The sequence below is a fragment of the Cricetulus griseus genome, chromosome 6, assembly GCF_003668045.3.
Source record: "Cricetulus griseus strain 17A/GY chromosome 6, alternate assembly CriGri-PICRH-1.0, whole genome shotgun sequence".
NCBI classification, from domain to species: Eukaryota; Metazoa; Chordata; class Mammalia; order Rodentia; family Cricetidae; genus Cricetulus; species Cricetulus griseus.
Window position 1 is genome coordinate 141,324,318 of NC_048599.1, and position 23,999 is coordinate 141,348,316.

Genomic DNA, 23,999 nt, shown 5'->3' on the forward strand with positions numbered 1-23,999 from the left:
AGAATATGACCTCAACTCCTGATGCACTTCCCTTGAGGATCAGGCTTGTGCTCGGAGCCAGGTGAGCTTCCTGACGTTGACCCCGGTCCCAAATGTTTTGCCCCTGCCAACATGGGAAACACATTGAAGATAGACATGTAAGGAATTTGTAGGTTGAGAACTGGATCCCAGAAGTGTGTGTCATCCTGTGTCCTTTCCAGATACCAGCCTTGCCTCAAGCTTAACCACTGCCTTGACTTCCCGAACAATAGCTGTGCTTTGCCTGGCTTTGTAGTTGTGTGGGTCAGTCAGCATATGCTTTTCTTGTGTGTAGCCTCTTTCATCATTGTGGGAGTCATCTGTGCTGGGCAGTGGGAATAGCTGGTTTGTTCTTATGTGAGGTGGTATTTCATTTCCTGAAGGTTCCTCCATTTAACCCGTCTACTCTCCTCAAGCACCCCTGAACTACTACTACTCTTGATACTCTGGGGTATGTTTTATAGTGAATTGAAGGGCATATCTTCAGATACACACCTAACTTTCTTCTCCTTCCCTTCCTTCTTATTTCCTTGTCATACTTGTTTTGCAACAAACTCTCAATCCTTTTGTCTCAGCCTCCCTAGTAGTAGGATTTCAAACATCATACCTAGCTTAGCTTTTCCTTTGATCCACATGGGTATGCATGGAGTGGTGTCCTCTCGTGGCTTTAATGTGTTGTTTCCTGATGACAAATGGGATGAGCACTGTGCTGTGTGCCCATTGGCCATCCAGGCTTCACCTCTTGGGAGATGTCTGTCCAATTCTCAGAGTACTTTTAGCCCTGGTAAGTGAAATGGAAATAGAGGTGCTCATATTTGAGCCCAAACCCGTGTTGATGGGAGGGGCCAGCCTCTCCCCTTCATCCCACTTCTCCCACCACCACCCAGAGCCTCGCTGGGGCAGCCATTGGCTGCAACCTGACTGGCATAAAGATAGTTTTCCAGATTCCCTGTTTTTCTAAACCAGCACAGTTCTCTTTCTCAGAGTTTAATTTTGCAAGCACACAGAGAAGCAGGAATGAATGAGCTGTTGTCCATGCAGCAATGTATGGAAGTTAGATTCCATCACCCAGCAGAATATTCATCCGTCCAACATGTGCTCATGGGAAACTGCCTATAATGTATCACTATGTTTAACACACACACACACACACACACACACACACACACACACACACACACACACACACACACACCTCTAAAAAGAAATCTTAAAATAACACAGTGCTGTAATTCTCACTTGGACATATGAGAAGCCATGAGGGTTTCCTACTGTTTGATATTTCTTCCATGCTTGGGTTTAAATAATGAGCATGTTTCACTCTCAGTGTTGAGAAAGGAAGACACACTTAGTGTTTCCATGTTCAGCATCCACAGGTATGGATGTGGGCTATTGGACAGGCCTTTGGTGTTGCAAGACTTGAAACACTACCTTCTCTGTCTTCACATGAATGTCTTTATGTTGAGTAAGACAGAGGGTCTTTTAGTGTGGAAATTGGGTGCTTTTAGCTCCCCTCAGCTGGGGCTGGTTTTAGCATTTGCATTATTGAATGTTGGCAGAGGCGTGGCAATGTTACCAGATGACAGTGACGACTGCCATTAGTAAACATCGGCTCCATCCTTCACCCACAGTCACATCTGACCCCCACATCCACCAGAGGAGGAGGTATGCTACACAAGAGAGAAGTGAAAGAGGCCCAGAGAGGTATCCAAGTTAGTGGCCACCCTTGGGGTAACCCAGGCCGTCACCTGACTCCACAGTTGTGCGTGTCCTGCAGTGCCCATGCGCTCTCCACCCACTTTCATCTTCATCCCTACCGTTGTAAGATCCTCACAGGGTGTACACTGAAAAATGAAGCCCTGTATTCAGAAAAGCTCTTCCCTCTATCCTCCAGACACTTCTCCACCCAGGAGTCCTTACTCCTCTAGCAGGGGGCAAGGCTGCTGGATGAAGTAAGTGATCTCTGAGTCCTTCCAGGGATGCAGTGCTGAGCAAGAAACCAAAGGCCAACCTCTTGACCGTCTGTGGGCAGTGTGGGCTGCTACAGTGAGTCCTGTCCACAGTGACCTTGACTTTGTGATCCCTGGTGTGGGTGCTGCTTGGAGGCTTCCCATCTCAGGGTGAAATTAAGCCCTGACAGAAACCACTACTAAGTTGGGATCCCAGCTGCTGCGGCAAGTGACATTTGAAAGGCCAGTTGATCGCACATTTGTCAGCAGCAGACAGACATTGCCTGCTGAGGGGCAAGCTGAAGATCTAACAATGAAATCCTGGTGCCTAGCAGGGCGCTTTGGAAGAAATTGGCGAGCTTTATGTGGTTTGATCTGCTTGGTTTTTTTTCTGAGGTTGATCCTGTGAGTAGGCTGGGTGTTGTTCTTCACCCCTCTTCTTTCTAGGTAGAGGGCATACAGCTCATGGGTTGTCCAAGAAAGTGGCTGTTGTTAGTAGCACTGTTGTCACTTACTCAGAGATTATAATGTAGGGGAGCTGCTCTTCCCAAAGAGAAAAAGACTAGCCTATTAGTCCTTGGGAACCTCTTTGGTGTGAATGCTTCACCAAACAGGAGGGATTCAACCTTAGCTTCTATTAGTGGTCTTTCAAGCTTTCAGGGACATGCAGGTCACAGTGCACCACCAGCACTTGGCATTTCCCCCTGTGGTTCAACACAGCTCTGAGGGGCAGCCCCCAGTTGTTTTAGATTTTACAGCAGCTGGGTCCCTTAACTTTCTGGTATAAATGTAAAATCACACATCCCCTTGGAATTGCCTGACATCTGTAAAGTTAAATAAGGGACATTCTCCTGCATGCCCAGAAGACATTCTGAATGTGTCACGGCAGAATTGTTTGTAAAAGCCAGAGGCCAAGAACAACCCAGTATCCATTGGTAGGCAAGCAGACAAGATGGTATTATAGACAAAAGCAAAGATACCTACATCATCTGAGTGGTTAGTTGTCAGGCCTGTAGAGTGAGACTCTATACAGAATGCTATCATGTGTAATGGTCACAGACTCATAATTTAAACTACACATGTAGATGCAAATCATGAAAAGAGGAATGATAGCCCAAACAACCCCAGTGTGGCTATCGTGACAGGAGAGTGGCAATGGCAAAGGAGCTCCAGAACGGCACCCTCCTGTGTGGCTGTTCCATCCTCATGACTGAGTAAAGTACAGGGAAGCAGAAATGCATTCCTCACTCTTAGTTATTTTTCAGTCACTGTGATAAAACAGCATGATCAAGATAACTTTTAAAAGAAAGCATTTATTGAGACTTACAGTTTCAGAGGGCTGGGGTCCACAGCCTTCATGGCAGAGAACATGACATCAAGCAGACAGACATGGCACTGGAGCATTAGCTGAGAGCTAACATTTCATCTATAAGCTGAGAGAGGAAGGGAGGGAGGGAGTGGGGGGGAGCGAGAGAGTGCTGTAACTGGGAATGGTGTGGGCTTTTGAAACATCAAAGCCAATTCCGAGTGACATAACTCCTCCAACAGGACCATGCCTCCTAATGCTTCCCAAATAGTTCCACCAACTGAGGACCAAGCATTCAAATGTGTGAGCCTACGGGGGGGGGGGGGCATTCTCACTTAAACCATCACATCTACACAAGTGGCTACCATGTTAATATGACATGAACCACACCATCATTGTATGAAGGTGGTGCTATTTGATAGGTCGTGAGAGGTGTGTAGATTTGACCTCATCTTCAGTAACCTGTCTACATGTGTGCAGCCCTTAAATTTTTTTTTGTTTTAATTTTGGTCTTAGAAAATCTTTGCAAAGGGGCTGGAGACATGGCTCATTGTTTAAGAAGAGCATTGACTGATCTTCCAGAGATCCTGAGTTCAATTCCCTGAAGCCACATGGCAGCTCATAACCATTTGTAATGAGATCTAGTGCCCTCTTCTGGCATGCAGGCATACATGCAGCAGAACACTGTATACATAATAAATAAATTAATTAATTAATAAATCTTTAAAAAAGAAAATCTTTGCAAAGATGCATTACAAAATCTGCATTGTAATTTCCCAACATGAACCATGGGGAGTAACAGGAGAGCAGGAGCCACCTGAGGCTACTGTAGTGTGGGAATAGCTCTTTGACACTGCTGTCTACACCAGCGATGCACAGGTGCATGGGAGGGGCAGGAGAGCCTGGTTGTGTGTGTACAAGTGCCTGTGACTGAACTGTGGACAAGACTAGCAGCAGTGTTGTGCAAATGCCACCTGCTGCCTCCCACTTACCCTGACACTGCTGGTCATTACAAAAGTGCTTCATCTGTACTTCATGGCACAGTTTGAGGGACTCTGAAAGCCTTGGTTGTCACCCGTCATTTTGAGGGAAAGCTGAGATCAGTGTAGTTCCTGCTGTCCTTGTTTCCAGAGTTGGGAAAGTTAGTTGTCATCAAAAGCATCTCTGTTCTTCACATGACTTGCTGGTTGTTTGTGCCCACTAATGGCCTGAAAAGAGTGATGCATTGACAGATCCCTCAGAGTGTCGACAGATCTTCCCAATTATATCCCTACACAGACTGAATTCAGGACCAGGCAGGCAAAGGTGGAGTGAGTTCTGTCACCCACTTCCTGGCATTTGATGACAGCTGTCAGGAGTAGGTGTCTCTAGTTCATAGTCAGGGCCAGCCTTGCACTCATGCTCTTTAGAGGGTTTTTGGTGACTTCCGATTTCCTTTCCACATTGATTCCACCTTGGTTATGATGGTTGGCTGTGAGTCTGGCCAGCTCCTTAACCCTGCATCTCCTACAGAACCCAGGGCAGCAGAACCTAGAAAAGAGGAAGTTGGTTCACCCAGCCAAGTCTGAGGAACTTTGACCGCCACAGTAAACCCAAGAAATGTTGTCCTGCCAGACTTCCCCTTCAAGGCTGCTTTCTTTTCTCTGCTGTCAGCGTGTCTTGGACAGATTTGTCAATTGCTCTCACATCCCATCCACCCAGAGCCTGTCTGGGCCAGGGTGTGCTGTCTTTGGGGGGATGTTACAAGGTCAGCATCTGAAGGAATGGGATGGGTTGAGTAGCAGGGAGATGGATACAGAGGAAGTAGGTTGTACCAGAACAGGTGTGCCTCTCTCTTGTAAATGAAGAGGAGAGGGGATTGGTGAAACTCCCTCTAATCAGGAGAGTGATCAACATGTCAGAGCTGCAGAACAACCTGACACACATATGTGAGCAGGTTAGCTTCTGTGTTGAGCAGCTACCCTGTGCCAGGCCTGTTGATAAGTGAAGCTATACCCTGATGTACCCGTTTCTAGTTAAAGAGACAAGTCGGAAGTGCATTTGGAAGAGGGCTGATGGAAGTGTTCTGAGCACGTCTGGCCTGGACTGAGATGTTCTGTGGACTAGGTGCCTGAAACACACTTTCAAAAAAGACTTTATTTACCTACAGGACTGAAGCCATGAAGCAGTTAAGAGTGCTTTTTTGCTCTTGTAGAAGACCTGGGTTCAATTCCCAACACCCACATGGTGGTTTGCAATAATTTCAGTTCCATAGGATCTGATGGCCTCTTCTGACTCCTATAGACATGCATGTGATATATATTATATTATTATTAGATATTGTATAATATATTATTTATTATATTATATAATATATTACATGCATATTCATACACACATACATATATATATGCAGGCAAAACACTCATACATACAAAATTAGAAAAATCTTCTTTTGGTTTAATTTTGGTTTTAGTTTTGGTATTGGTATTGGACACAGGGTTTCTCTGTGTAGTCCTAGCTGTCCTGGAACTAGTTCTGTAGACCAGGCTGACCTTGAACTCCAGAGATTTGCCTGCCTCTGCATTCTGAGTGTTAGAATTAAAGGCTTGAGACACCACTGCCTAGCTTATTAAACCTTTAAAAATTATCTGTGTGTTTATGTATCTGGAAAAGTGACTTGGTAGTTGAGAATACTTACTGTACAATCCCTGTAACTCCAACATCAAGGGATCCAGTGCCATCTTCTGGCCTCTGTGTATGTGCACACACGCGCACATGCACCCAGACAGATAAATCTTTTTAAAAATGTGTTTCATGACTCCAACTCACAAAATATCGCAGCCCAGCCCAGCCGGTCTCACACACGCTCAGAGCACTTAACATCAGCCTACAGCTGGGCAGGGTCTTCCAACACAAGCACGGTTCCCTAATAAGGTGCCTTGCCTGCCAAGCATCTCCTGTCACTTACTGATACTTGAACCTGAGGCCCTCCAGCCACCAGGTCACTGTATAGCACCAGTTGTTTCCCTTCCCTGCCTAGTCTTGCAAGAGTGCACTATACCACATTTGCCTTATCACAGAATGTGAGCCGCAAGGGAAGGGAAGTGTTTTCCTGCACATGTGGTCAGTCTCCATCACACCATCCATATCAAGGGGGAAACATTTTCAGTTTCATTTTAAAGAGTTACAGATGGGGCTGGGGAGATGGCTCAGGGGTTAAGAGCACTAGTTGCTCTTCCAAAGGACCCAGATTCAATTCCCAGCACCCACATGGCCTTTCACAACTGTCTGTAACTCCAGTTCCAGGGGATCTGGCATCCCACACAGACATACATGCATAAATAAATTTTTAGGGGAAAAGAAAAGATTACAGAGGCACATATCAGTGTGTTGCCCTCTAATTCCTGTCTGTGCTCTCTACACCATTGTACTATGACACACTTCACAACCCTGAAGTATGAATAAGCAAGTATAAACCGTAAATGAGCCTGCCTTGCTCTGGTGGAGAACCAGGGGAGAAGTGAGGGCCAGAAAATCCCACCATTCCTCTTTATCTGCTTTACCTCCAAGGACTACTGCTGAGTCTCCTGCCCTGGAGAGTAAGAGCTTCTTGCAGCTCCAGAGCACCCAGCCTGAGGCAGGGTTTGTTTTGCTCTTCTGTGTGGTGCTGATGCTTCTGGGCTCCCTGGTGATCTTCAGCGGCCAGAGTTTATCTGATCCTGCCTGGCCATTGGAATGTCTTTGACCAAATAATTGAACTGCGATCTTGTTAAGTTGCATGCAACAGTGATGACAGTGACAGCCCTGAAATACAGCTACCGTGTCATTTGTTGGGAGACAACTTTTACTTTAGTACTAAATGCTAGAAGTTTTGATTGAGTGCTTTTTATTTTTCAAAACTACAGATAACTTACTTTCCCATGGTGCTCAATAATGTTTTGTTCTTTAGTTTTCCAGCCAGTTTTAAGTATGTTTTTTTCCTCTGGTTCTCTGATGTTGCTGAAAGCAGCAGTGTTGTGTTCTTCCGGGGATGGGGGGTATTGGGTCATGATGCATTCATTTGTTGAAGAATGTTTTCCTGAGCTGCTTCTGTGGCCCAGATGCTGTGTGCCCACCAAGCACACAGGTATGGGCCTCAGGGAACTTGTGTCCCTGTCAGGAAACAGCTAATGAGGATAATAAGGAAGGTGGCTGCAGATGACCAAGTTGCCTGGTGGGTTGGGTAGTTTTTCCATCAACTTTGTTGAGATGTCATTTGTGTGTCGTAGCATTTGCTCACTCAAAGTACAGTGACTTACTGGCTTGTACAAGCATCATCATATTCTAATGCTATCTGTGCTCTCCCAGAGAAGACCCCATGTTCCTTAGTGGTCCTTTTCCATCCTTATCTCTTCCCTCTGCAGTCATAGGCAACCATTGATCTATTTTTTGTCTCTGTGGACTTACTATTCTGGACATCTCAGACAAATAGAATCACATGATATGTGGTCTTTGTGTCTGAACGTCATGGATAGGGTAATGCTTTCAGGATTATCCATATTGTTGCAAGTTCAGAGGCTAATTTCTTTTTTATTACCAAATACTATTCCACTGGATGAATATACCATACTTTATTTATTCATTCACAGGCATTTGGGCATTTGAGTTATTTTCACCTTTTGGCCATGATTAAAACTGCTGCTCTGAACTTTGCTGTGCATACCCTATAAATGTTTCTCTTTGCTTCTGGACATATACTTACCAGTGAATTTCTAGAATGGTGTGTTTGATATTATGAGGACTGGCCAGGTGTTTGCCAATGCAGCTCTTACATTCCCAACATCAGCCTATGAGGCTCCCAGTTCACCCTGTCCTTGCCAATACTTGGTATACCTGTTGTTTTTAGTACTCCTGGGTGTCAGGTGGTTTTTATTAACGTTTCCCCAATAATATTGACCATCTTCTGTTTGGCTTATTGTTGTTATTGTTGTTGTTTGACTGCTCTTTTCAGTTCTAGGGATCAAACCCAGGGCTTCCCACCCTGAGCTCAGATGTTGACCATCTTTTTTATGCACTTAATTACCAGTATGTCTTTGGAGAAATCTCTTTCAAATTCTTTTTTATTGTATTAATTTTATTTATTGTATATGTGATGTGTATTGTGTGTGTGCACTGTTGTGTGTGTGCACAGCATATATATGGTCTATGGACAGCTTTCAGAAGTTGGCTCCCTCCTTCCACCATGGGTTCTGGGGGTCAGATTCAGTCGTCAGGCTCCAATGACAAGCACATTGTTTTTCTCTCACTATCCCCATTCAGATTCTTTACTCATTAAAGTAACTTGGAGTTTTGGTTGGTTGGTTGGTTGGTTGGTTGGTTTTGTTGTTGTTTTGGTTTGGTTTTCCAGACAGGGTTTCTCTTTGTGTAGCCCTGGCTGTCCTGGAACTCACTTTGTAGACCAGGTTACAGAGATCCTCCTGCTTCTGCCTCTTGAGTGCTGGGATTAAGGGCACTTGCCATCATCCCCTCTCCCAGCTTGTTTTGTTTTATTTTGTTTTCCTGGGCAGCTCACATTGGCTTGGAACTTAACAGTCTTTCTGCCTCTTTGACCATTTTAAGGGTTATTGGTTTGCTGATGTTGAGTTGTAAAGTTTTATTGGCATTATTGTTGCTGTTTATTTTGCAGTGCTGCAAGTAGCAAATTCAAGGCCAAGGCTGAGTTAGGCAAGCTCTCTACCAGTGAGCTAGCTACATCCCACTGATTTCCTTGTTTTTTGTTTTTGATTATTTGGGTTGGGTTGGGTTTGAGACAGGGTCTGGCTGTGTAGCCCAGGCTGGCCTCAAATTTGTAATCTTGGTATCTCAGCCTCCAGAGCACTAGGATTTGAGGCATGCACCACCAGGCCTCCAGCTCCCCAGAATGCAATCCCTCATCAGATAAATAATCTGTGAATACGTTCTCCATCCTATAGGCTGTCTTTCCACGTCCTTGATGTAGTCATCACAGCACAGATTTTAATGTTCATGAAATTCTAATGTATCTATATTTATTTTTGTTCCTTGTGCTTTTGGTGTTACAGCTAAGAGTGCGCTCAAATCCAAGGCCATAAAACCATCTGTACTTTCTTCTAAGTGTTTTAACTCTTAAGTTTAGATCTTTGACTTATTTGAAGTTCATTTTAGCATGTGGTGTAAGGTAGTGGTCCCGATTCATTCTTTTACAGACAAGTGCTCACTCACCCCAGTACTGCTTGTTGAAGTGACTGTCCCTTTCCCCATTCAATGGCCACCATCCATATCTTTGTTGAAAATCAGCATAGACATGTGAACTGGAGTTTCAATTCTGTTCTTGGATCCATGTGTCTATCTTTATGCTATAGTACTGTAGTATCTTTATTAATGTGGCTTAATTTTTACATTGAGATGTATTGGTCCTCCAGCTTTGCTATTTGTTTTGGCTGTCTGGATCTCTCATATTTCCTTACTGATTTTAGGATTAGAGGGTCACCTCTTACCAGAAAAATTAAGCTAGCAGGATTCTTTAGGGTAACAAGTTGTACTAGGAAATATTACTATTGTAACAATACTAAGCCATTTGATCCAAGAACATGGATATGTCCCCACATATTTTGGTTGTCTCTGATTTCAGCTGTGTTTTATAGTTTGCAAAGTGTGAGATTTCTCTTGCCAAATCTATGTCCAAGGATGTCCTTTTTGATATAAATTAAAGGGTTTTTAAATTTTCATTTTGAATTTTCATTGCTGCTGTATAAAAGTACAAATAGTTTTTATATGTCGGTGTTGTATCCTGTGGCCTTACTGAATTTATTAGTATTGATAGTTTTTTTGTTTTCTTTTGAGACAGGATCTTATTATATAGCCCTGGATGGCCTAGAACCTACTATGTAGACCAGAGTGGCCTGGACCTCACAGAACTCTGTCTGCCTCTGCCTCCCAGGTGCTGGGGTTAAAGATGTACCACTACATGAGGCTGTGGCATTTTATTTACTTCTTTCTTTGTTATGGTTCTGAGGGCAAAGCCCAGGTCATATACACACAAAACAAGCACTACAGTCTCCATTGAGCTGTCCCTACCCAGTGTTAGCAGAGCTCTTTAAGAGTGTCCATACACCATCGCTCCGAGTAGAGAGTGTGTGTGGTGCTGCACACCAGTGACCCAGAACTCCAAAGGCCGAGTCAGGCAACTTCACTGTGAGGGCATCTTGAGCCACATAGTGAGACCTTGATTAAAACAGACATAGAAACAGAAAATGTCACTCTTCCTTGTAAGCTGGGTACCTTTTTTCCCCTCTTTACTAATTACCCTGTAAGAAACTAATAATGCCATGCCAACCAGGAACAGTGACAACATCCTTGACTTGCCTTACTCTTAGGAAGTCATTCAGTCTTTTATCTTAGACCAGAGGGATTTTGACACCATGCTTCCATTTCTGTCTTTGCTGCCACCTCTAGGAACTGGACCGTGTCAACGTCACTTGTACTTCCCTACACCTAAGAATAGGAGACTGGTTACAAAGTCCTTGCCTGCTACTTGTTAACATCTACCCCTCTCTGAATCCATGGGTGTTTAGCTGTTTCTCTTGAACATTGACTACATGCTCATATGGAACCAACAAAGACATGCTGACATTTTAGCGCAAGTTCTTCTTAATACCCATCCTGCCTGCTTCTATTGCTCAGGATTCTAGTCACCCTAAAACAGGTAGAAATTGTAGAAGCCGACCTGTGTAAGCGGAGTGTCAGACTGGATCATATGCCCTTTCATTAGAATCTTTCCTTTCAAGAAGGAAATCCTAACATAAGCACTCTAGTCATCCCACAAGAGAGCCACAGCTTCTCATGCCTCCTCTTCTAACAGCCAGGCCTCTGTGTTTTCAGACTCTCAGCGTTCTCATCTCTCCTCCTTCACCATGAAGCTGATGGACAAATTCCACTCTCCCAAAATCAAGAGAACACCATCCAAGAAGGGAAAGCCAGCCGAAGTGTCGAAGATTCCCGACAAGCCTGTGAGCAAAGTAAGCTGCATCTCTAGGTGTTCTCCTGGCCCTAGCCTTCCGCCAGCAGTGGGGGCTGCACTGTGCGTAAGTGCGCTTACTAGGGCCATCTGTGTCCCTGGGACCTGGGACCTCTAGGATGGTGTGTGCCTGTCCTGCTAATCAATCCAGCCAATGGCTTGGACAGTTCCGTATCACCCTCTGGGCATTTAAAGTAGCTCAGAGCACTGTGCTCACACCTGGTGCTGCCTCCCACCCAGAAGCCCTGGGGTACTCTCACCCAGGGCTCTGATGGCCTGAACCAGTCATTCAGCCTCAGGGCCTGGGCTCTGAATCCCATCTAAAGACATCCACCAGCACTAGTAACCTCAGCAGGGCCAGCTGAGCCAGATGTGTGGAGCAGCTGTTGATTGCCATCAACCCCTCCCTCCAGCCTGCAACGTCCATTTCAAGCTCTGTAGGAATCCAGGTTTCCTCTCTTCCAGGAGGCAAGAGACAGATTTCTACCAGAGGGCTACCCTATCCCCTTGGATCTGGAGCAGCAGGCAGTAGAATTTATGTCCACCAGTGCTGTGGCTTCCAGGTCTCAGAGGCAGAAGGTCAGTGTGACATTAAGAACAATTGGGGTTGCCTTGCCTTCCACTGCAGAACTCTGGTCCTTGGTCTGGGGATGGAAAAATACCTGTGGCAGTGTCATTGTGTCTTAGCTGGGTGGCAACTGTGGGCTCAAGTATTTGATATAATTCTTAAATGAAAGCATCTATCTGAGTGGTATTAACGGGGAGGGAGCTCAGTCTTCACAGCCAAAGTCTGGGTCCTTTCAAGAGTGGACTCCAGCAGGCGGGGTAGTGGGCAAGCATCACCTTCCCAGAGTGGCTACTCTTTCCCAGAGTTGCTGAGATGATGCTGTCACAGCCCACTGCACCTGTGTCCCCAACACTGGCACTGACAGGGCCTCTTTCCAGCCTTGTGCTGAGTGCTTACCTCTCTTCCCAACATCCCTGACAGTGCAAACCTCCCCTGCTTAAAAAGAAACTGAGTCTCTAAAGATGGGGAGCATTTAGTTAAAGTCACAAAGCAGTGGTGAAGTCAGGACTTGAGTGCAGACTGTTGACCCCAGAGCCTGACTGAGGTTTTTTGTGGTGCCAAGGGTCTGATACCGGGCCTCATGCATCCTAGGCAAAAGCTTTACCTGGAGCTATGCCCTCAGTCCAGGGTTTTGTTTTGTTGTTTCGTTTGAGACGTGTCATGGCCTAAGCTAGTCTTAAAGTGCAGTCCTCGTGCCTCTGCCTCTGCCTCCTGAATGCTAGGAAAACAGGTGTGTGCCACCACACCCAGCTGCTATATGTCTTCTTTAAAAAATCAAGCCCAAATGTGTTTGTTAATGTCTCACAAAACTAAATGTTCATCTTGGTACACTGCTTTACATTAAAAAAATACATGTATCGATGTAACAAGCTTTGTAGATGAACTGCTTGCTCCTCCTTCCCTTGTGACCGTCCAAGGGCAAATGAATGCAGAACTGTCAATGCTGTCAGTTTGGTGTGGCTCACAAACACTACCCTGTTTGTGTGGAAAGCAGAGTGTCTTTTTTAAGATTTATTTATTATGTATACGGTGTTATGCCTGCACACCAGAAGAGGGCACAGGATCTCATTATAGATGGTTGTGAGCCACCATGTGGTTGCTGGGAATTGAACTCAGGACCTCTGGAAGAGCAGCCAATGCTCTTAACCTCTGAACCATCTCTCCAACCCCAAGCAGAGTTTCTTAAAAGTCTAGTTAATAGGGTTTGTAAGCCCAGAAATTCTGTTGGATTAATTACTGCCTATGAGCAAGAGGGCGGTACTTGGCATTTTATCAGGTGTGCTACTTTGGTGTGGAAGAGCCCTGAGCTGAGAGAGGTTTGTCCTGTGTCATAGCATGCACAGCACACTCTTAGAGCTCACACATTTAAGCTGTGCAGCATAACTGGCAGACAGCTTTGCTCTGCAAGTGAATGTTGATAGGAAAATATTGAGCCAGTTGGTTCTGGAATCTTTTCTTTACGCATTGTCCAAAGAAAGGTCATGGAGGAAAATTTGACAGAAACATACCCTTCAGTTAGTGAGGTGTCTGCAAGCCCCAGCAATGCCTGAGACATTTTCAGTTGTCATCATGGTGTGTGAAACAGGAGCTGCTGGATATACACTAGATGGGAGCCAGCAGCACTGGTGACCGTCCTGTAGCAGCAGGGTGCCTCCTTCAAGGCCCTGGATGTTTGTAATACTGAGGTGAGCCCTGCTCCATAGCAGGAGCTGCAGGTGGGGGTTGGATAGAGCTCAGCCCTTCATGAGTGTGGACTGGTGTTTAGTGCAGGCCCCAGGATGGAACCTGCCACAGCACATAGGTGAGAGGACAGTGTCCAGAAACTTACAGTGTGGGAAGGTTGCTGCTGCCTGCTATAGTCTGCTGTTCATTCTGTCACCTCTTGCAGAGTGTTTGCGTACCCATGTCGTATTATTCCACTTGTAGCTTTCCCGGTGAAATCGTGGGATTTGAAGCACAGGAGTTGGAAATGCAAATCCCAGCTATTGCCGCTTCCTGGGTTTCTCCTTGCCCAGCCCCTGTCTGTCCCTGTGGTTTCACACCTGTTGTTTTATTTATTCTGCTCCAGCCATGTGGAGAGAGCTAATAGTCAGTATTGGCTGTGACCCAAATTTTCTGATTAAGTCTGTTTTGCTCACTGTCTCCCACTGTCTTTCCAGCCTGGTTTCATCTAGACACAATAGTCCTCTCATAGTAAAGTTCAGTTATTTTTTAACCTTGTAGCAAGCCTAGCAGTGAGCTGTGGATTGTTAAAAGTAGCAGAAAAAGTTTAGTAACATCCCAAAGCCAACCATCTCTGTATATCAGTTGCAGTGTCTAGAAGTAGCTCAGAATGGGCTAGTTCTCCAATTCTTGGGGCATCTAGACAGCGGCTGGGTCCTGGGGCCTCCTGTGGACTTCTAAAGGGGTTTCCCTTTCAGTTCTGCAGATCTTATGTGAAGTCAGCAGAGATACCTCTGCCCCGGAGCCTGGCACAACTGAGCTCTGTTAGATGTGCTTTTCTGCAGGGCCTGGCTGTCAGGTACAGAGGAAGGAAAGATGTTGAGTTTTCTTTACATGATCCTGGTTCCAGTTTTTGTTGTTCTGCTGTGCTGTGTTGTGTTGTAGTCCTGACTGCCCTGAAACTTGCCATGTGACCAGACTAGTCTCAAACTCACCGAGACCTCACTACCTTCAAGCACAGGCACTAAAGGCATGCACCATCAATGCAACCTGATTCTAGTCTTTTGTATGCTGATTCTAATTGCTCCCCAGCCATGATTTAGCCCACAACTACCTGATTGACTGTCCTGCAGTGCTATGAACACAGTTTCATTTCCATGATGCAGACAAGGCTGCAAGTGCAAGCTGGATATCTACTGCTGCTCTGATGTGAGGCAGTAGCTGAAAACCCAGGCCAGTTTGTATCCCATCCTTTTCCTCTGTGGCTGCCCTGTTCAGTGGCTTAAGACAGAAAAGCACAGGTGCTGTGGTGTCACTACTACCAGGCAGGAAAATGACCTCAGCTTCCACTTACCTTTGTCCCCCCCCCTTTTTTTTTATTCATTAAATAAAAGTGTTGAACGTGTGTGTGTGTGTTACAGCATTGTTTGCTATGTTGTCTAGGCTGATCCAGATCTCCAGTTACCTCCTGTGTTGCTGGGACCAGGTGTATGAGAGCAGGTCTAACCATGTTGCTTAGGCTGGTCTCATTCTGAGTGCTTGAATTGAGTGTGCACCGCCATACCAGTTTCTACCACACTTTTGATCTGTCTGTTTTTGTGCTGTCCAGACTGTGGAATGAAACATACCAGGTTTGTATTGTAATTTTGTCACTCAGCTGTGGGATCTTGGGCAGGTTACCTATCCTACCCACTCCCCACCTAGCCTCAGTTTCCCCATTTATGCAATAATAGCATCTGTTCTGTGGGGAGGCAACAGCCTGAACTGAACAGATGTATCCAAAGTGCAGAGCTCTGTGGGTGGTTTGGAACACTCTGTGGCACCTGGCCCTTTCTCCCCACTGAAACTTTTACAGCCTTTGTCCTCCTCCCTTGCCTTTTCACTAGTAGAGATATGACCTCTGACCCTGATATAGCATCTCTTAAATGTTATTAGTGACTTCCATACTTGCCCATTCATCGTCCACTTGGTTGTTCTGTGTTTCCTTTTGTTTCTGTGACTTTTTCAGTGCTGAGGATGGAACCTATGGCCTTTCTTATGCTAGGTGAGTGCTCTGCACTCACACTGTGACTTCTTTAATAGCATAGGGCAGATGCTCTCACCTGTTCCACAGACAAGGAACTGGAATCTACTGTTCCCAAGTCCAGCCTAGCCTTAGGTCTAGGCCCTTCCCAGGATTGACAGTCTCACAGAGTTACCAAGCTTGTGAGGACAGGTGGTAGCAACTGCTCCCCTGGGGTGGAAGAGGTATGAAGGTTGACTGTCACTCTGAGGTGGGTGACTCTGTAGCTTAGCCACAGCACTGAGTCCCCAGGTCAGCTGATGCTATATGTTATGCACTTTTCTGACTGCTGATCACAGTTCAACAGCTGAAGGGCTCAGGGAATGCAGAGCATTCAGAGACCATTCACTCAGGTGTGGAGTTTGGTGGACGGTAACAGATAGTCTTACTTAGCTCCTTTATTGAGTTCTGTTAGCCTGGCTATTGTGTGGCTGATTTGATGTCTCCTTGGTGACAAGAAAAGTCTTTCCACTCTAAAGTGCCTGCACTTTCAACTGTTTCCCATCTCAGCTCTCCCTTCACCCTTGCCTGTATGTGTGGCATGTTTTCCTAAAATACTTCCTGTCTCCTCACCAAGTTTCATCACTGTTGCCTTCTGGCACTTTCTGATGTGCCAAGACAGCAGTGTTTATCCTCTTCCTCCTGTCACCAGCACTGGGAGTCCTGATTCCTCAGGCTGTCCTAACCATGGGTGGCCTGCGGTGAAGCTGAGCAGTAGAAAAACCAGTGCTCAGCCTCTTGGAGACAGACAAGAAATGAACATGTCAGGTAGCGCTAGGAGGAGAACAGTGAAGGACAGGAAGGGTGGGGTCTTGGTGGTCCGCAGACAGAGCACTCCGAGAACTCACTCCAGGCCTTTGGAAGATAGCTGACTAAAGAACTGTTTATTTGATTCCATCTACTTATAGATATTTCTCGCAGAAATCCACCTGCCTCTGCCTCCAGAGTGCTGGGATCAAAGGTGTGAGCCACCACCACCCAGTGGTCTTATAGATATTTCTTTTGGTATTCCTATGAGATAGCCTCCCATGTTGATTTATTTTTTTTTAATTTTTAAATGATATTCCCTGACATCTGAGGACAGGAGAGATTAGTATTCAGAAGAATAATCACTTTTTATAATATTTCTGCCATTCACATACTTATAGATTATTACTTAAATCAACATTTTTGGTAGCATCTTTTGCCCTCGGTTTCCATTATTTGTACTCTGTGGACCTTAGGAGAGTACAGGTGTCCACATACCTCCTCACTTCACTAAATGTGTAGTCTGTTCTTGTATGGACTGTCCATTTGTGGAATTACACACTCCAGATGGCTCTCAATGTCTGCTTTTGCCGTCCCTGGGATCTGAGCTGCTGGACAAGGGAGGTTGGGGAAAGGAATCTAGAGCACTATGGCCTGCTAGTGTATACCCAAGACTACCTGCAGCCAAGGGGGAAACAAGAATGGGGTTAGGAGGATGAGTTCTGGAAAGCACAGGCACTGTGGAGTTTTGGGGGTTGTTTGTTTGTTTGTTTGTTTGTTTGTTTGTTTGTTTGTTACCAGGTGGCTTTCCTTGGAATCAGAATGCCCAAATGCTGTTAGCAGCCAATAGTTACTGGATTACTAGTAACAGTTCTTTCCTGGGGAGGGAGCTCCAGGTTTGGGTAGGACTGTGTGGGGATCTAGGTGGAGGATGGGCTGTGAATGCTTCCAGTCCCTCAAATCCTGAATCTCTGGATCCTGAATCTGATTCTGGGATGAGTCTATGTGCCCTGGGGCATGACTGTTGCCTCCTGTGTCCTCCTTGAGGCTCATCACATGCTGGGAGACAGGAAGTGCTCTCTCAGATAGCCATTAGAATATTGAGAAAGTGTTTTCAGGATCTCAGAGTGTGGGAAGGGAACCCCCAAGTCTCTAAATGACCCTTCTAGTCCTAAACCTGTCTCTCTTCCTGCTAGCCTCTGTCTCCTGATCATAGTCCTTAGAGAAACCATCTGACTTTGTCTGTGCCGCCAGAACCTTTTCCGTTTGCAGGAGTGTCAAGCTAGCTTATAGATTTTACTGTTTTCAGAATAGCTCCCTTCAATCTCTTCTCATTCCTTAAGCATGACATTCCCTTTCAGAACCTGTGCTGGCTGGAGGAGAAAGAGAAGGAGGTTGTCAGTGCCTTGCGCTACTTTAAGACCATTGTGGACAAAATGGCCATTGATAAGAAGGTTCTGGAGATGCTTCCAGGGTCAGCCAGCAAGGTGCTGGAGGCCATCTTACCCCTGGTACAGACTGACCCTCGGATCCAGCACAGGTGAGTCCCCTTGAAGTTAGTTGTGACAGCAGTGGAAGCTTAGAGGCACCTTGGTTTGGGGGCATTTGAAACAGTAAGGGGAAGAAAGGAGTTTTCCACTTGCTCCCCACTTCCCAGCCTTGAGGCTCCTCCAGAGGCCTGTATGCTGGCTGACACCACTGTCCCAGCACATGCACGACCCTCTGAGCTGGGGCTGCATCCTTTGCATTAGCGTACTAGCAGTGATCATGGTGAGTTGGACATACTCTCAGAGCCTCCATCATCACTTACCATGGCATTCAGTCCTGTCATACAAGTCCTCAGCTGCTGAGATTACCATCTGATAAATCAAGGTGTATGAAACCCTGGCCTGTAGCAGGCCAGGACCTCCCAGGCAGCCTTTATTGCTAAAGTGCATTTTCTCCTTACAGGTTAGCTTGCCTCGTGTTTATTGTTAAGTATAACAAGGAAAGCGGTGCTAGATGCAATCTCCAAGCTGGCAGGAACTTTTCTGAAGATGCTGGCAGGTCTGAGGTTTTGTCAGTTGTGCCTGTTCATTGATGCATCTCTGCGTGAATTTCTGAAGGCAGCTTGGTATCCGTTTAGCCCCATGAGACTGAGCTTTTATGAATGGCTTTCAGAACTTGGCAATGAAGTTCACAATTTTCTTCTGAGAGATACAACAAATTATGTGTCTTTATTTCTAAGAAATGTTTTTCCTGGAGCTTCCATACCAGCTTCTGCTGGCTGACCCCTGAGAATTGTGGCCTATGGCTCTCCATGCTGCTGGTGGCTTGGTGCTACTGTCTGTCCTGTGGCTCTCCCTTAGTTCACCCCATAGAAGCTCAGTGGTCTCCTTTGAGAAAATGAGCCTGACATTAGGCCATCAGATGTCAGCTAGCTATCTCTAGATACTGTCACACCTCTGTTCCCATGTGATAGCCCCTCACCAGGGAAGAGTTAAAATCAGTTCAAAAGTTGGTTCCCCACCATGTGATGAAGTGATGATTATGAGGTGCTCATTGGAGAAAGCAGTGAGAGAGCTGCAGTGGTCCTGCTCTGTTTCCTGGAGGAGAAGGAAAAGAAGATGCTGGAGGAACACAGTGAGATTGGCAGGGGGGGGGGGTAAAGAACAGAACACTCGGAGGACCTGGGGTAGTGGTGCCCCCAGGGACACCTGACCTGCCAGACAGACTGCAGAACTGGGTCACCCTTTCCAGAGGGGAGAGCCCCCTTCCTACCTCATCCTGGTGAGCCCTTGACTCCATCTCCAGGCTCTTTGGCCAGCTCCCCTCTTTCTCAGGGGCTGGAGGGGCGGGTTTGCTTTTCTTCTTGCTGACTGCAAAGTGCAGTCATGGCTGCCAGACAGTGTAACTCCTTCGTTTATGCTGTTGCACTTGCAAAGAGCTTCATTGGTACAGGGCTTAAAGACCTTAGGTGTTAGAGCCTGCTTCAGTCACATCTTACAATATTGTGTTGTCTTATCTAAAGTGTACCCTTGGTTTTTAAGTGTCAGCTTTATGAGTGAGGGAGTGATTATTTTTGCTCTTCTGTTACAATGTGTAAAGTCTGAAATGAGAACAGCAACCCTTTCTGAATTCCTTAAGAAGACTTACCTTACAGGCATGGTGGCCCACACCTTTAATCCCAGCACTCAGGAGGCAGAGGCAGGTGGATCTCTGTGAGTTCAAGGCCAGCCTGGTCTACAGAGTGAGTTCCAGCACAGCCAGGGCTACATAGAAGAAATACCCTGTCTCAGAGTCAGAGAGAGAGGGAGAGGGAAGGAGAGATTAATCAACTGGATCACTATGACACTTGCTATAATCTCAGCACTCAGGAGGCTGAGGCAGAAGAATTAAGAAGTCAGGCCAAGGCTAGTCTTAACTACAGAGCAAGACCATGTCTCAAAAAAAAAAAAAAAAAAAAAAGGATTTTATAGAAATGTTCCCTGGACACTGAGATGCTGGTCTTCATGAGTGCTTCCTGGGAAGAAGGGTCATGATGCAGACTGTTTTCTAATGCTCTTTAACCCTCTCCTCCCTGTAGCTCAGCCCTCTCCTCCTGCTATAGCCGAGTATACCAGAGTCTCGCCAACCTCATCCGATGGTCTGACCAGGTGATGCTAGAGGGTGTGAACTCAGAAGATAAAGAGATGGTGACGACTGTGAAAGGGGTCATCAAAGCCGTGCTGGATGGAGTGAAGGTAATGGGCAGTTTCAGATGGCCCTAATTGGGCAGCCAGCCTGTGGGAAGATATGAACTTGAGTATAGACCATATCTTCTAGAGCTATGGTATGGACCAGTTCTGCCCAATAACTTCTTCATTTTTAGGCTGCCAGAAACCATCAGCCCTTCCTGTTCAGTCCTCAGTGGGCTGTATGTCCCAGGTCTGGCTGAGAACATGTACCGGCTTGCCATGATGCAATGGAGATTGTTTGTACTGGCTTTTAGCAAAACTCTGAGTACCTCAACCATTACCTTTTCATGTCATAGGAACATCTAGGATTCCTGGTAGAAAAGCAGGGTTGAGTGGTTAAAACAGAATGTACTTGATCTCTATGATGTGGCCAATATGTTTACTATCTGGGCCATTGCAAATAGCCTCAAAGGAGATTAGGAGTCACAGTTAGTCACAGTTACAGCAGAGCCTGGAATTGGGGCCCAGAAGCCAAACTACAATTATATATCCTAGTAGGTGAGAAGCAAAGAAGAGTAGAGGGCACACAATGGAAAGGGCTTTGCAGTGGGCTGGAGGAGCTGCTCTGAGAGGCCAGTCTAGGATCTGGCCTGCTCTGAATCCCAAGTTCACCACTCAGTAGTTGGTAGACTTGGGCAGTTTGCTACCTTAGTTCATCTTGATGACGCCCATGAACACACCCCACAAGCAAGTGTAACAGCGGTGCCCTGCATCGTAGCATTGCAGGGTTAGGTTAGCTAATACAGGGTGCTTTTAGAACAATGCCTGGAATACACTAGCTTATAGGCACTCATGACTGCTCATTATTAGTTATGTGGTGCTAAATACATGCTTTATAGATGTGGCTTGGAAAAGCTGTGTCCCTTTTATGGACCCTTAATCCAAAATTATAACCACATTAGCTAGCCTGGGTCAGAAAGACTTCTCTGCTTAGCCAGGCTATGAGATCCCTGAAACATGCCTCTTAGTGTGTTCTTTAGAAGCTTGGAAAATAGAACAAAGACCCCAAAGGGTTTCAGTGACAGGGAGGAGGCCAAGGAGGCCTTGTTTGGTGAGAGAAATCACTCCCAAATGGGCTATGTTCTTTAAAGTAAGGGCTGCTCTGTCTACAGGGAGCTTTGGGTTCACTTTGAGGGAGGACATATGGCAAGCTGACAGCAAGCTTTTCCTCTGCTGCTCCCATCACAGAGTCATCAGACTTCGTCATCTGCTTTAACTAATGAGGCTTGTGGGTGTTGACTCTAGTAGCACTATAGAATTTGGGGCACTGTCAGTTTATACCCTCAGTCCTTCCTGCAGCAGGAGTGACCTGACCTTCCCATGCTTTCAGTCCGTCAGTGGGCAAGGAGCGACCTGACCTTCCCATGCTTTCTGGCCGAGTTCTGCCTCACCCTCCCTTGCTTCTCCTGCCCCAGTTCTGGAAACCAAAATTATTTTCCAGGTGACATTTTTTAGGTTTTCTTCCATCAGATTGATCTCAGTGAAATGCCATAACAGTTAGAACAACTGAAGCAAGAGATCAGGTTTCCACAGGAGCTTCAGGACACTCCAGACTACATGCTCCTAATGGAATCATGAAAGCATGGCTGTACTGGTCAGAAGAAGGCATATTTGGAAAATTGCTGCTTTCTCCATGTGACACTGGGGAGATGGGAGCACACATATGCAGCCTGTGGAACTTGAACTTGCCAGAACCTGAGCAAATAACTTTTTCACAGTTGTTATTAAAAATAGCTTAACCACCGGGCGTTGGTAGCGCACGCCTTTAATCCCAGCACTCAGGAGGCAGAGACAGGCGGATCTCTGTGAGTTCAAGGCCAGCCTGGTCTACAAGAGCTAGTTCCAGGACAGCCTCCAAAGCCACAGAGGAACCCTGTCTTGAAAAACCAAAAAAAAAAAAAAAAAAAAAAAAAAAATAGCTTAACCAGAACAGGGGTGAGGAGAAGGCTCCACAGAGCCAAGAGATGGGAAAGAACAGACTGGGAAGAGTTGTCCTCTGACCATCACACACATGGCCATGCAGGCGAGCATATACACACGTGGTTGGATGCTTTAGCCAGAACAAAGATCCAGTAGGTGAGGGACTCTCTATTCAGTTTGTCTTGTTTATTGTTGAGCATTATCAAGCGCCTCCTGGGTGCCTGCAGTGGGACAGACCTGCACACACGGTGGCGAATGACAGTGGCACAGGCCCTAGCTTTGGGGAGCTTATCATTTACTGACAAAGAAATGTCCACAGTTACATAAAAGGATGCCGCATGCTATAGCAAGGAGTGTTTGTGCTAATGGAAGAACAAGGAGCTCAAAGAAACATCTCTAAGGAAAGCAGTTCAGCCAGCCTGTGGTATGAGAAGCTTCTCCTAGAGTAAAGGAGTGAAATTGGCATTTGTGATAGAATCTTATAATAAAGTAGCAAGTAATTGCTAGATGTTGTTTGTTTGGTTTGGTTTTTCTAAGACAGGGTTTCTCTGTGGAACAACTCTGGCTGTCCTCTGTAGACCAGGCTGGCCTTGAACTCACAAGAGATCCACCTGCCTTTGCCTCCCAAGTACTGGGATTGAAGGCATGGACCACCACTGCCCAGCCTATTGGGTGCCTTTTTACACTGGCCAGCTTTATCCTTGTAACAGCCCTCTGAGGTAGGCATCTTCATTGGTGGGCCATAGTCAGTGGCAAGCTTATGGTTTCCATACATATCTGCTGGACCTAGGCACTGAGTCACCCTCTTCTGCTGCCCCCTCCTAGGAGATTTACCCAAAGGGTCCTCATAACAAGGACACCTTATAAGCCCATGTCCTGGAGTGTGAGGAAGCTGCCTCAGCTGGGAGGGCCTGGCGTGTGCAGATATGAAGGCTTCTGTCTTCATCCTGTTTGGAGCAGAAATGGTTCATTCCTACAAACTGACTCACCATTCCTTAAGGAGCTCATTCAGTTGTTAAATGGAATTCTTTTGGGGGAAGGGAGTAAAGACTGGAAATGAGTTGGAAGGCTGATTATTTTGATTTTGTTCCTACATGAGTACTGCCATTTGCCACATAAATCTTCACGTAAATGCTGCTAGCTCTGTAACCTTGGACAAGTGACTCCTCTGAGATTCTTGTAGGTTTTTAAATACGAAGGTGTGAGGGAAGAGAAGATGTTGTCTATGAAGTACCTGGCAAGTGTTGGGTGGCCAGCAGGCAGGGGTGAGCACTGTTGACTGCAGAAACGGTCACCAGAGTAGTTCACATTTACTAGTCTTGGATGAGAACTGTGGCTCCCTCTAGAGCAGCTCAATTCTGCGTCTTCCCGACTCTGCCAATTAAATGCCCACTTTTCTTCTGACTTCAGACATGATACCTTTTGCCCTTGGAGATGTCAGGACCTCCCTTCCAGCCTTCTGTATCACCAGCCTCCAGCAACTCATATAGACTAAAAATGTTTATACTTTAAAATAATAATAATAGGGACTGGAGAGATGGTTCAGTAGCTGAGAGCATTTCCTGCTGGTTTGGTTCTCAGCATCTGTATCAGGTAGCTCACCCATAACTCCAGCTCAGGTGGATCTGATATCCTTTTCTGACCTCTGTGAACATCCAGACACTCAGACACATACACAGAAAATAATAATAATAATAATATCTTCTACTGAAAGCTTTTGGGGAGCCATAGTTTTGTCATTTCACTGGGCTTGCATAGCAGACACAGCTCTTGACACAAAGGACTACCTAGAGGAAAGGATATTTTCTAACTATAGCAGCCAGGACAGAAAGCTCAACCAAGGGAGAAGCATTTAAAGACTTCTGCGGCTAGAGAGATGGCTCAGCAGAGAAGTGTGCTCACTGCCAAACCTCAGTCACAGAACTGACTCCCTCGAATTGTCCTCTGACCTCCACATGGGAACCATGGCACACACGCACATACACACACACAATCGACCCATCCATCAGTGTAAAAGAAAAAAATTAGACATAAAACTTTTGAAGGGTTTGAGCA

The 23,999-nt window shown here is 45.9% G+C and overlaps 1 protein-coding gene across 9 annotated transcripts in view; it reads left to right on the top strand.

Annotated features, from left to right (window-relative positions):
• The window catches only part of Rapgef1 (Rap guanine nucleotide exchange factor 1), a 119,638-nt gene that overhangs the window by 50,177 nt on the left and 45,462 nt on the right, over positions 1-23,999 (top strand). For 4 of the 9 annotated variants that reach the window (XM_027423105.2, XM_027423099.2, XM_035446832.1 and 1 more), the window contains exons 2-5: positions 11,134-11,270; positions 11,735-11,848; positions 17,670-17,848; positions 19,874-20,030. In XM_027423105.2, coding sequence (XP_027278906.1) covers positions 11,134-11,270; positions 11,735-11,848; positions 17,670-17,848; positions 19,874-20,030 — 587 coding nt within the window. Of the gene's footprint in view, positions 1-11,130; positions 11,271-11,734; positions 11,849-14,942; positions 15,131-17,669; positions 17,849-19,873; positions 20,031-23,999 lie in introns of those variants that run through there. The other 5 variants (XM_027423106.2, XM_027423101.2, XM_027423100.1 and 2 more) reach the window with 3 other exon arrangements.